A 13326-nucleotide genomic window follows, 5' to 3' on the forward strand; every position below is an offset into this window, starting at 1 on the left:
CCCACAATGAATTATTCTTGTGAAAAAAATTATCTTCAATATACTCAATTTTGCTAAAAATATCATAAATATGTTTATACCAATAATATATTCTTATAAGTATGAAATCTTTGCGATTTTTATTTACCGGTATAATATTTTCTTAAAACGTAGATGCGTAGTACAATTTACAAGATAATATTATAAATTTAAACACTGAAAAAAAGTTTACTTAAGCCGAGAAAATTATTGAAGAAGACCAAACCAACCTTGGCTAGAGTAAAATTTATTTTTAAGTTCGCTATAGAAAATTTGACTCTCTCTTAAGATAATTTTTTTATTATATATTTTATATATACATATATGTTTTTTTGAAGTCAAGAAAAAATCTACTAAAAACTATTTTTTTCTCTGCATAATATTTCTCTTTCAAAATAAAATTTCCAGTTAACAAGACCGAGATATAAGCATAAAATGACATAATAAAACTTTTTCGTTTTGATATCCTCTAGCCAAAAAATGTCGTGAGCTACTGTCCAATTTTTCACATAAAATTCTTAAATAAAAAAAAAATGCTGATCAATAAAATATTGTTACATTCAATCAAAATTTTTACATCGAATCAATAATTAATAGAAAAAAATTAAATTGTTTTCTATTCAATAGTTTTCCATTTTCGAACACCGTAAAGAGAAAGATTACTGAATTTTCGAGCGATTTTACACTGATGAAAAAATTTCTACACTAGAATAAACAAACAAACGATTTTATGCATGTTTTTTTTTTTAATCTTGGCCTTTTCGAGAAGTAAACATAACTGAATGCTTCAAATTTTTAAAAACTGGTGATAAAGCGCAGTTACTAAAAAATCATAAAATATTTTGTTAAAATGTAATAAAAAACTAAAATAAACTGAAAAGTATATTTTTATGATAAAATTTATATTATTTTTGTTTGTTAAAGCAACAAGATAAACAAAGGTTTTTGAAATTTCGCGATGTGACCTTGATACCCTACGAGCCAAAACTGATAGATACTAGTATGTTAAGTTCTGCACATGTAAGTATTCTTAAACAAAACTATACAGATTATTGACGTATATATATTGTTATTTCTATTTTATAATATATACCATAATATTTACAGAGGCGTTGGTTAAATAATTACAACAGCCGCATTAGAAATGAGGTAGGACCGGAATTAAAAAAACATTTGAGAATGGTTGGATTCAAATGGATGATGAAGAAAACACGTAGCATTCCTGAATCAGGTGACGTAGATGAGCGTCTTTTTGTTGGTGCAGCAAGTCCATCATATTTTAAGTATTCCGGTGCACTTATTACTATTGTGATATTAATTCAAATATGGGCCGATGAATTATTAATATTATAATTTTATAATTAGTTAGGAATTATATTTTATTACTTTGTGAAAACTAATTTTTAGTTCGATATAAAGTAAAAGACCCCATTAGTGGCACCTTTAACCCCTATTAGTGGCACTTTTTCTTTCAATGAAAAAATGTTCTACTTGGAATAAAAATTAAAAATTTTTTTGATCTAAAGGTCTTAAAGATTAGAAATAATATATTCATTATTGAAATTAATGATTTCATTAATTGAATAAGTACCAAAATCAAATAAGGTGTCAGTAATGGAGTCCCCGCCACTAATGGGTTCTTTTACCCTATATGATTATGAAAAACTTGCGAAGTTAAAAAAAATGCACATTACATTTACTTTTACAATTTTAGATTTACTTGTCACATCATTCAATTTTAAAATAAGATGAAATATAATTAATAATTAGGTTTAAAATGATAATATTTATAAGCAATAAATAATTTTAATAATTACGTTATGAAAGTAAACCGAGAATTAATTTTTAAATACACTAATAGAAAAATTAATTTGATTTAAGAGAAATTATCTTGAACCGTAAAAAATACTTGACGATTCGAAAGTATATTATATGTAATTTATATGACCAAAATGTTCAACCAAGACCAATTGTCTTCAACTAAAAATAACTTCTTCTTTATTTTATTTATTTTTTTTTTTTTTTTTCAGTTAAAGTTCTTAAAAAAGTAAAATTCTCATTTTAAGAAAGAAAGTGATGACACAGAAAGTAACAGAAAGAATTTTGATCTAATTTAAAAAAAAAAAAATATTGTCATGAAAATTATGTGCGTATATACTGTTAGAGAATAATAAAATGTTTCGTCGGAAAATTAAATTATTTAACGGAAAATTTTTTATTCTTTAGCTAAAATTTTTAATTTATTGATTTAAATTTAAATTTCTTGAAGTAAACGAGCTAAACATTTTCTAACAAAAATTAAACTTTGAAGAAAATATTTTTATTATTAAATCAAGTAATTTTCTTCTTCAGCGCGAATTAAGCACAGTATGAAATTCGCCCGCTCTTGGATATTTCTGCCTGTAAATAAATATTTAAAGAAATGTACCAAGTCGTGGAAAATAGAAAATAAATTGTAACTCACAATTAAAAACAGTATTTTGTATTAAAAAAGAAAATAAAAAGGCGTTACTGCACCTTTCCCCTGGAACTTCTTTTTCTTTTGTAACCAAAATCTGATTAATGCAAAAAGAATATTTTCAGAAAGTATTTGGGAATAATGATAAATAACAGCCATAATTGTGTATGTCAATAATAAATAAATAAATAAAATAAAGTACTATAGAATCAACCAAAACAAGAAAAACTAATAACTAAAGCCAAGGTTATCGTGTTGCTAACAATAAATTTGACTTTGAAGTTATTCACTGACGCTCGAGGGTAATAACGGATTACACATAGCTTAACTGCACGAAGCCTCGGAATAAGTGAATTAAGGTATCTAAAACCGTGGAAAAATCGTTAAGCAGCCACGGGCAATGGATTTGTGGTGAGATAAAAGGTATAAAAGCTCGAGGGTGACTTGCCAGTAGATAAGGTGAGGGGCTAGGCACACGGTGAGACCAACAATATGTCGAACGACAGTATTCACTGGGAAGCAAGAATCCTTCCTGCAGGACCACCACGTTTGCTGGGGTGGAATGTACCAGCTGAAGAACTAGTTCACATACCAGAGCACTGGCTGGTCTATCCTGAGCCAAACCCCTCCCTTCATTATTTACTAGCATTATTATATATTTTATTTACTTTTATCGCACTTTTGGGTAATGGACTTGTCTTATGGATATTTTGTGCGTAAGTATCTCTTTTTTTTTTCTTTTTTTTACATCAATTGCAACTCATTTTTCACTATCATTTTTTCATTTTCCATCTGACAGATTTAAATTATAAAGTTATTTATTGTGAACAGTAAAAAGTGAACAAAATTAATATCGTGATAAGAAAAAGTTTTATATAAAATAATTTTTGTTTGTTTATTTTTTTTAACAGAGCTAAATCACTGAGGACGCCTTCAAATATGTTTGTAGTAAATTTGGCTCTCTGTGATTTTATGATGATGTTAAAGACGCCGATATTTATCTACAATTCCTTTCAAACTGGATTCGCACTCGGGCATCTTGCTTGCCAAATATTTGCATTCATCGGAGCTCTTAGTGGAATTGGTGCTTCTATCACTAATGCGGCAATAGCATACGACAGATATCGGTAATTACAATCAACTAATGCATCGACTTGATCTTTATCTATTTGCTTTCGAAAGTTACTCTATTTCATTGCAACAAATTTTAATATCTATTCCATTGAGATTTGATCTACCATTTCTCGGTCTATACATTTTTTTTTTCATAATTTTCTAAAATAATGTTACCAAAGTTATTAATTATTTTATTGAAAAATTTTATACTTATTATTTAAAATGAAGTCTATCATTAAAACTATTTAAGTTACTAGTTTTTCAAAGAATGCATATAATTTCTTTTCTATTAATAAAATTTCTTTTAACAATGCACTAATTTAATTTTTTAAATCAGTAATGTTTTAAAAAATCTGTAGCTAAAATTAAAAATTATTTATTCTTTCAAATTCATTGATTAAAGTAAAATAAAAAAAGTATTTTTTGCAATTCTGGAATGAATCTAAAGAATAAAAAATGTTATGAAATGTTCGAAAAATTTCAATAATTTTCAAACGAATTTTAATTTTATTAGTATGTTATAAAATATTTGAAAATATTCATGAATATTTCTTTGTGATTTAAAAAATTCCCAAGAATTAAAATAACCGTACCCATAAATTTAACTTAAATTAAAATATAATTAAACAATTTCAAGTTCATTAACAATAAAATCGAATTAAAATTTTAAATTAGAACCATTGCAAGACCATTGGACGGAAAATTATCGAGAGGCCAAGCGATGCTATTTATCGTACTGATTTGGATGTATGTAATACCTTGGGGTTTGATGCCGCTGATGGGAGTGTGGGGAAGATTTGTGCCAGAAGGTTTCTTAACCAGTTGTACATTTGACTACTTGACAGACACCAGTGAAACTCGTTACTTTGTTGCAACTATATTTACATTCTCTTATGCGATACCAATGTCTTTAATCATTTATCACTACTGTCAAATAGTCAGCCATGTGGTAAACCACGAAAAGACATTGCGTGAGCAAGCCAAAAAGATGAATGTAGAAAGTCTTCGTAGCAATGCTAACGCAAATGCTGAATCTGCTGAAATTCGCATCGCCAAAGTAACTACAATAATTCATTTTCTATGCGATTAAATGATATTTAATTTAAACTTAAAAAATTACCATTTTCAGGCCGCGATAACCATTTGCTTCCTGTTCGTTGCTTCATGGACACCTTATGGAGTAATGTCATTAATTGGAGCGTTTGGAAATAAATCGCTACTGACACCAGGTGTAACGATGATTCCAGCATGTGCATGCAAGTTTGTCGCCTGTTTAGATCCTTATGTATACGCAATAAGTCATCCAAGATACAGAATGGAACTGCAAAAACGCTTACCGTGGCTGGAAATAAGAGAATCAGCACCAGATGCAACTAGCACCAACACAGAGGCCGTAAATGCACCGGCTGCAAGTTGAATATATACTATTTATATTAATAAATATAACTATATCCTATTTATTAAGTTAATTGACAAATATATTGCAGTTTTATGTACATTTTAACTGCAGCTTTATAATAAAGCAGTTGATTATTATTGTTATATTGTACAATATTTGGCAACTGGAATAAAAAATAAAATATATCCTGGCAATTGAAAATTATATTTACAGTTTCAATTCATTATTCAAATAATTATACATTAATCATAACTTCAACTGTTCTAATGTGTCAATAGCTGAAGATGTTTGAACTTGAGGTTTTGATACTGATTTTTTTGGAGCTGCCGGAGTTTTTTCTTTTGGTTTGGATTGCGAATTGATACGAGTACGTACATCAATCAATTGCTTATCAATTTCCTGAATTTTTTCAATATTTTTCTTCAGCGTTTTTCGTTGATTCTGCAAAAAAAAACTTATATGTGTTGGAAAACTATTTAATGAATTGTTGATTATCGAAATAAATATAAATTAACTCACTTTATTTCCAATATTTTTATTTAATTGATTTTTTGCTTTTGAAGTCCGTTTAGTGTTAACCTTGAAGACATTTTTTGTTTTCGATATTTTTTTGTTTTTCCCCATCACTATCTGCAATTTTTTCAATACAATTATCATCCTGATCAAATTTTATTTTTTTTCTTACTGGCTCCTCAGATTTTATCATTTCTTCAGTCAAATAGAATGATACTCTCATCATTTCTTTATTAGGCGCAACATTTCTCACATGATGAATGATTTTCAATGACTCAGGCGTAAGTTTGGTTTCCAATATTTCTTCAACTAATGTCTGTGCCACAGGTTTCGGGTCATCAATTTTATTGACTCTAACAAAACAATACACATGAATAAGAGGAAATTTATTAGACATTAACTTGATTTCATTATCGTCCATCCAACCGCGAAAGACGTCACAAAATTCAATAGCTACTGCTGGTAAATTCATAACAATATGTTCACTACCATCTTGATTGCGGGAACGTCTTTCAAGTAAATGTTTTTTAACTTCACTACTCAAAAAATCACGACCATCTATATTGAATGAAACAATTTTTTTAGCCTTGTTAGCAGTTGCATTCTTCTGTAACCACTTAAAAGACTCTGGATTTAAATCATTCGCCAATACTTGAACACCTTTACGCGCAGCGGGTATCGAAAATGGACCAACTCCAGCAAATACATCATAAAGAACGTCATTTTTATTCATAAACTTTAACACATTAGTATGCTCTGTAGATAATCTTGAATTCCAATAAACTTTTGCAAAATCAAATGTAAATTGACAATTATTTTCTTTAACAGTTGTCACTGTGTTTTTATCACCAGCAAGTATTTCCATCTTAAAATTACGAAACTCTGTTTCAATATTAGTGATTTTATTGACTACTGTTTTAGTTTGTGGAATTGTATCTAAATAAATTTCTCCAATTATTTTTTTATATGGTAACTGATTATCACGTAAATTTAAATGAAGTATATGACCAACTTTCGTGTACGATGTAGGTATTTCAATATCATTTGGTAATATAACACGGAATAATTGATCGGCGTGCCAATTGTGATAATTTAATTTTATTTGTGTTTTCTCAAATTTTAATTTACTAATTGTATTTAATTTATTACGATCTGACTCTTCGATATCATCCAATTTTTTTACTTTCCGTGGATCTAAATATATTGTTAAATTTTCATTGTCTTGAGTGAATGATTTGAATTTTTTTAATTTTAAAAAATACTTTTTAACTACACCCATCACAGTATTGTTATCATTCTTTGATATATCCAATATTAAGCATGGTATTTCAATAGTTTTATTAAATACTTCCCGGTTTAAAACTGTCATGCCACGTACAGAATCTGGTGGAGCCAGTAAATTATCCATCTTTGTATTTTCATTCATTATTTTCAACGTATTGTTATAATTCAAAATTCGGCTTAAATATTTTATTAATCTTGCAACCATGAAATTATCCAAAAACTGTCAATTATTTTATTTTGTCCATTACATTTTTTATTTGTCTATACAATCCAGTTATTGAATTAGTTTTCTCTGCAAAATAAAAACAAGTAAAATTAATTTTCTATTGAAAAAAATCAAACAAAAAAATTGACAATATTTGAATAATATATATAATTATTAAAAATAAAAAGTAAATAATTACCACGTGGACTATTATTGCAGTTAACCTCGAAATAATTTGTTTTTTATCAACAATTAAATAATAAATGTTTAACAGAACCAATTACTATGAAGATTAAATTTTCAAAAGTATTATTTTACTACAAAATAATTGTAAGTTTAAAAGTAAATAATAATTTGTGAATAATTCTTGCAAATTAATAATAAAGAAACGTGTTTCAAACAGCGTTGCCGATGGGTCGAATCTCGATTACCCTGTTATGTCCAGCAAGGTCACTAGATTGCTCGTACTGCCCCCTTCTGGACTGAGGTGTGAGTTGAAGTCACGCGGGATCTATTTAAATTTATTGTTGTTTATTAATTCAGCTTTTGATAATGAAATCTGTTGGGTTAAGTTGAAGAAAAAGGAAAAGTTTAGTTAGATGGACTGTTTTAAATGATAAACAAAAATTAACGAAGAGCTTGATTTTATTCGATGGTTTCAGCTACAGCAAGTGCTCAGTTAAAGTTCTCAGGGAGAAGTGTAGTTACAAAAGTATCGGCTCGAATTCGGTGGTTCCCGGCTTCACTTCCCCCTCTATGTTTCAAACCAATATACTTAGTCTATTACATCTTATACTTATTCTAACATATATATACTAATACTTATTTTAACTTATACACTAATACTTATTCTCGTCCATGTCTGTGCCTACATATATTTTGCTTAGTACATACAGATTAAGACGTTTAAATTTAATATATGTGTTGCAGATTAATTATGATTTTGGTTTATTAATTAATATGAGATATTGTTATTTTAATTAAATATTAACTATTATTTTTAATATTATTAAACGTAACTCCAATAGTTTATCAGTTATTTATTTAACGAATAGTATTATTGTTGGCTTGGTTCTATGGTCTTATTCTATTTTATAATTTACGACCTCTTGAAAATACTTAACGAGAATGTATATGTAACTAACAAACCCTTGAAGGACATTTAACACATGGTTTTTCTTTTATTAGTTTTCACAAAGGTTTAATTGTCGAGTAATAAGTTATTTCTATGATCAGTTTTTACATTTTCAATGACATTGAATTTAGCTGTCACTTGAAAATTTTTTAATTTTTTTTAACAAGCAAATTTCTTCAAAAGAATTGTATTTTTAAATTTTTAAAATTTCTAAATGTCAATTTTTTTTATAATTATTTATTGTCATAATTTATTTGTTACAAAAATTCTTAAAATTATCAAATATCCGCTAAATTAATTATCATACATTTTTAATGTCACTGAAAATTCTCTCAACGGATACATTTGAAAATGGTAAAACTTGTAATAGAAAGTATGTAACTTTTTTTATATTCTTAAAGAATAGTTCACATTAATAGTGAAATTAATTCGCTTTTTTTATATTAAATTTGATATCTTAAGATTTCCCTCCAATAATCTTCGGAGTCTAAATTTAAATAAATATTAAAATCAGTCAAATCTAACAACGCGTGTCGATTCCATTTATTATCTAACTCTTGCAGTACAATATTTTTACAATATTCCATCTTGATTAAGCTGATTACCCGATTTCACCCACCCAAATCTAATTACCCGTCGACTTACCCATTCGATATCGAATTACCCGAAAAACGGGTAATTACCCGGACATTGGCAACACTGGTTTCAAAACATCGGTAATAAGGAAATTTTTGATAGTGCATGTCAGTATGAGCAGAAGCGCAGAAGCGCCCGCCAGGAAAAAAGTAAATTAAATTTTATCCACTAAATAGCGCTTTTTGTGACTCGAGACAATCAACCACGGAGCTTAGATAGATCTATCTAAGCTCCGTGCAATCAACAAAGAAAGTTTTGAACATGAACAAATGAAGTCAGCGGACATTCGACACAAACGGACAAAGAAATATAAATCATTCGTCCAGTACCCGTTCGAATAGACACAACAATGTAATTATTGTTACTTTATAAAAACTTGTTAAAATAATTATCTATGCTGATAACAATTGTTTTATATATCTGCGTTTAATACTATTTACATATAAACCTTTCATACATTGACTTAACCAAGACTGTTAAATACATAAAAAAAAAGGCTTCTAAAAAATTTCGAGTTCTCAGGTGTATCATCAGTTACATTATAACCAGAGAACAGTTCATTAAATCAACTATTAATAAAAAAAAGTATTTTCAAAATTAATAATGAGTGAAATGAGTGAGATAGATAGTGAAAATGAAGAAGAGATGGCACGATTAATGTTAAAAATGGACATAAAAGAAGAAAAAATTTACCGTGGCATGGACTATAACGAGTTGCAACGTGAAATAATGGAGGGATCACTCTCTGTCAACACACACATAAAATTAGACCAGATGTATCATCTTTGTTACTTCAAAAGGGTTGGAATTACTCAAATATACGACTTAACGATTCTTCACCTAGCAATCTGCTTAGAGGACGAAAAGTTTGTCGATTTTCTATTGGAAAATAATGCCGACGTATTAATAGCCACTGAACACGTGGGACCAGTTATTTACTTAGCAATAAGGATGCATAATTTGGATTATGTACAAAAATTAGTAGATGCTGGAGCTTCTGTCAACAAAAGCTTTTGTTTAAGAGGCCTAGAACTGGATGAAGTCTTCGTAAGAGATGATTCTGGTAATACTAGTTACCGCGTGTATCGTTATGATGATTATTCGCCGCTTCAATTCGCTATCAAAATGGGTTCATATTATATCACTAAGTTTCTTCTGAGTAGATGCGCTGATGTTAACTATAGAGGTTCAAAGGATATTCCTCCGCCATTCAATCTTTGTGTCAAATTAGACTGGAATGATTTAGAAGACCAATTGAATAATATTGAGATAATGAAATTGCTTGTTGAATACGGCGCTGATGTTAATATGGTCGATGCAGACGGGTATCAAAAGACACCTTTACTTCAAGCAGCCTCCAACCCAAAATCCACTTTTGTACTTGATTTTCTGCTAGATCTGCCAACAATAGATGTTAATGCTGTGGATAATCATAAACGATCTTGTCTTCATTTGTTTTTGATGGCAAGTCAAAATAACTTAGATCGGGAAGATTATCACGACACTCTAATGCAAATTCTTGATTCCGGTGTTGACATCAATCTAGTTGATGATGATCAAAAGTTAGCAATTGATATTAAAGTTGCGAAAAAAAGAAAAGATTGTATCAGGACTGTTAAAATGGAAATTGTAATAAGGATGGCCGCAAATATGAAAGTCTGTCCCAGAAATACTCAAGCTCTTGTTGGCCCGGAATTTAACAAATTCCGTGCTACATGTGACCAAGAAGTTGCAGAACTTAAGACATCTAAGGATCCAATTACTGGGTTTTTTTATTATGATATTCTTCATAAATGTCTGCACACTTTGGCTTTGAGACTGAAAAATAAGAAATTTGATTTAGAAGACGGCTTGGATGGTGACTTTTTCGAGTATGAAGACATGATAAATTATCGCTTGAAGAAAGCAAGCCAACGATTGGAGTTATTCAATAAAGTTGAAAATGTTCTCTATGAAATTTTTTATAAAGAACTACCCGCCATTTTTATCCATGAGCTGTATTTTTATTTAAGCAACGCTGATTTGTGGAAAATGTCGTAAAATAAATCAACTCTTTGAAAAATAATAACGTTTTAATCTTGTGTTACAAGAACATCTGACGTAAGTTATCTTTGAAATTAATTTTTGTTTCTTTGAATAATTTTGAAAATTGAATACTTAGCATTTTTTTATGTTTATAAACAGGTTCATGAAGATTGCCATGAGATTAATCTGAGGGGGTTCAATCTATTGATCTTTTTTAAAAATATTTCAATGATATTTATTTTTGGTAAAATTATTCACACTTAAGGTAGCTTCTTACATCGTTGTTATTTCAGTATAGATTAAATTGATAAGTTATAATTATATCATAAGTTATAATAATTGTTGTTATAGTTAAGAAAATTACAAAATAATAAAAAAATCATTTAGCAACTAAAATAAAAGTAAATTTTTTAAAACAATCAAAAAATTACAGAATCGTATTTAATAGTAATCAATAGTTAAATTCCAAGAAAATCAAATTAAACAATACATACCTATAGGTACCTATATATAGGTACCTATAGATATATCTAGAAATTAATACTGTTAAAATACTGGAAATTTTTGGTCTAGAAAATGCATTCTAAAAAATCTTGATAACTTGATGCATTCAAAAGTAATTTCAAGAATAAGCGACAATTTTACGTACATTTTATTTTTATAATTCTTTGTTCGAACAGTTCTTTATTTTTTAATTAAAAAGTTTCATAGAAACCATTTGTTTGAAAATTTTTCTTGATTGATATTATTTCTAGACCTACACAAAATTATCATAAAAAACCTGTAAAAATGAGAAACTTCAAGGAATTAAAAATCAGCAGAAAAATTGAACTTAAGAATAACTTCACTATTTTGATACTAAAATTACCATACCTCTAATAATATTTTAGATTTTTGTGACTTTTTTTGAAGTTTTGTGAATTGAATCATAAAGAAAAAAATTTAGCAAAGAAATTTCATCTGTAAAGATTTAAAAAAATTATAAGTGCGAATTTTTTTAAATATTTTTTTTTCATAATAATTGATGCGTTATAAAAATTCATAAAATTGTCAGATGTCTACTAATTTTTGTATCATTCACTATTACCTTATTTATGCATTATGGAATAATCTCAATTTTTGTTACCTGAAATTCATTTGTATTATTTTACTGCAAAGTAATTGTAATTAGAATAGTAAATAATTTTTAAAAACGATTATAAAAAATGTGTTTCAAAATGTCGGTAATAAAGAAAATTCTGATAGTCGGTTGAATTATAAATCATGGAGAATCTTATCCTCCATGATGTAAATAAACGCCCAGCCGAAAAAAATAGTTCAAATATTATCAACTAGGCAGCGCTTTTGACGCTCTTGGCAACCAATTAACAAGAGAGATTTTGAAAATAAACGCAAATAAACGGTTACATCCTCGCGTCCAGCAGAAACACATCAACAATAAATGCTAACAGGAATAGACCTGTAAAAATTATACGCATATACAATAGACGTCTTGACAACATAAGTAAAGACAGTAATTCTATAAAGTGAAGTGAACAAATTTTTTTTTATTTGAATAAAATTGTCATTTATATTATTTAATAAAAAGTATTACAAAATGACTGCTACTGCTTCTAAATCTAAAGCATTACATGTTCAAGAAGAGGAGGAGATTGATGATGAGAATGCTCAAGCTAAATTAATTTCATGTTTGGAGGTACTGTTTGTTTTTATTTTTTATTTTACTTTATTTTATTCGACTATTTATACATTAGTTCAAAATGACAATTTTTTGATATTTCTTAACGAATCAATTAATGCTGAGAAAATATTCTAGAAAATTCCTCATGGATACATTAAAAACAACTAAGAGCATTTTTTGAAAGTGATATTTTCTAAATATTGATTTATTTATTCAAAAATATCAATAAAAAAATCATCAGCTGTTTGTTGATATTATGTCATGAGTAAACAGTAACTGACTATATAATTTTTTTAATTTAGGGTAATGGAATTACTGCTGGTGACATTGCTAAGCTGAAAGAAGCTGGCTATTATACAGTTGAAGAAATTGCATTCACGCCAAAGAAGAACTTATTAACCATAAAAGGTATCAGCGAGGCCAAAGCTGATAAAATCCTTCAAGAAGCATCCAAATTAATGGTTATGGGATTCAAAAGTGCCACTGAAATTCATCAAATCCGATCAAATATTCTTTACATCTCAACTGGATCAACCGAGCTTGATAGATTGCTTGGAGGAGGCATTGAAACTGGCTCCATAACTGAAATATTTGGAGAATTCCGTACTGGTAAAACTCAACTGGCTCACACATTAGCAGTCAATTGTCAATTACCCGTAGATATGGGTGGTGCAGAAGGCAAGTGTCTATATATTGATACCGAGGGAACCTTCAGAACATCTCGTCTGATAGCAGTTGCTGAAAAATTCAAAATAGCACCAGAAAATGTCCTCGACAACGTAGCTTGCGCTAGAGCTTACAATACCGATCATCAGACTCAACTATTGGTGATGGCTAGTGCTATGATGACTGAGTC

General features: G+C 28.5%; 5 protein-coding genes and 1 long non-coding RNA gene across 8 annotated transcripts in view; 4 read left to right on the forward strand and 2 right to left on the reverse strand.

Moving 5' to 3' along the window:
• The window catches only part of LOC123271819 (xaa-Pro aminopeptidase ApepP-like), an 84930-nt gene extending 83518 nt beyond the window's left edge, over nucleotides 1–1412 (forward strand). For all 3 annotated transcript variants that reach the window (XM_044738284.1, XM_044738274.1, XM_044738264.1), the window contains 2 exons: nucleotides 943–1038; nucleotides 1126–1412. In XM_044738284.1, the coding sequence (XP_044594219.1) occupies nucleotides 943–1038; nucleotides 1126–1371 (342 nt within the window). In that variant the 3' untranslated portion in view covers nucleotides 1372–1412. The remainder of the gene's footprint in view (nucleotides 1–942; nucleotides 1039–1125) is intronic.
• Nucleotides 1413–2229: 817 nt separating this feature from the next.
• On the reverse strand, nucleotides 2230–2942 carry LOC123272145. The gene is made up of 2 exons (XR_006511037.1): nucleotides 2536–2942; nucleotides 2230–2418 (listed from the first exon to the last, which is right to left on the reverse strand). It is a non-coding gene; the product is annotated as an uncharacterized LOC123272145 (long non-coding RNA).
• Nucleotides 2920–5195, forward strand: LOC123272011 (opsin, ultraviolet-sensitive). The gene is made up of 4 exons (XM_044738608.1): nucleotides 2920–3192; nucleotides 3388–3603; nucleotides 4268–4649; nucleotides 4722–5195. Exons 1-4 carry the CDS (start codon nucleotides 2969–2971, stop codon nucleotides 5007–5009), a joined length of 1110 nt encoding a protein of 369 aa, XP_044594543.1. The 5' UTR covers nucleotides 2920–2968; the 3' UTR covers nucleotides 5010–5195.
• Nucleotides 5177–7413, reverse strand: LOC123271981 (tRNA (guanine(37)-N1)-methyltransferase). The gene is made up of 3 exons (XM_044738534.1): nucleotides 7193–7413; nucleotides 5511–7080; nucleotides 5177–5432 (listed from the first exon to the last, which is right to left on the reverse strand). Exon 2 carries the CDS (start codon nucleotides 6991–6993, stop codon nucleotides 5566–5568), a length of 1428 nt encoding a protein of 475 aa, XP_044594469.1. The 5' UTR covers nucleotides 6994–7080; nucleotides 7193–7413; the 3' UTR covers nucleotides 5177–5432; nucleotides 5511–5565.
• A 1583-nt stretch (nucleotides 7414–8996) lies between these two features.
• On the forward strand, nucleotides 8997–11172 carry LOC123271977. The gene is made up of 2 exons (XM_044738520.1): nucleotides 8997–10864; nucleotides 10949–11172. Exon 1 carries the CDS (start codon nucleotides 9368–9370, stop codon nucleotides 10802–10804), a length of 1437 nt encoding a protein of 478 aa, XP_044594455.1. The 5' UTR covers nucleotides 8997–9367; the 3' UTR covers nucleotides 10805–10864; nucleotides 10949–11172.
• Nucleotides 11173–12187: 1015 nt separating this feature from the next.
• Nucleotides 12188–13326, forward strand: part of LOC123273973 (DNA repair protein RAD51 homolog A-like) — a 1405-nt gene continuing 266 nt past the window's right edge. Inside the window, exons 1-2 of the mRNA XM_044741502.1 lie at nucleotides 12188–12485; nucleotides 12773–13326. Coding sequence (XP_044597437.1) covers nucleotides 12387–12485; nucleotides 12773–13326 — 653 coding nt within the window. The 5' untranslated portion in view covers nucleotides 12188–12386. The remainder of the gene's footprint in view (nucleotides 12486–12772) is intronic.

This window comes from Cotesia glomerata, linkage group LG1 (genome assembly GCF_020080835.1).
Source record: "Cotesia glomerata isolate CgM1 linkage group LG1, MPM_Cglom_v2.3, whole genome shotgun sequence".
Lineage (NCBI taxonomy): Eukaryota > Metazoa > Arthropoda > Insecta > Hymenoptera > Braconidae > Cotesia > Cotesia glomerata.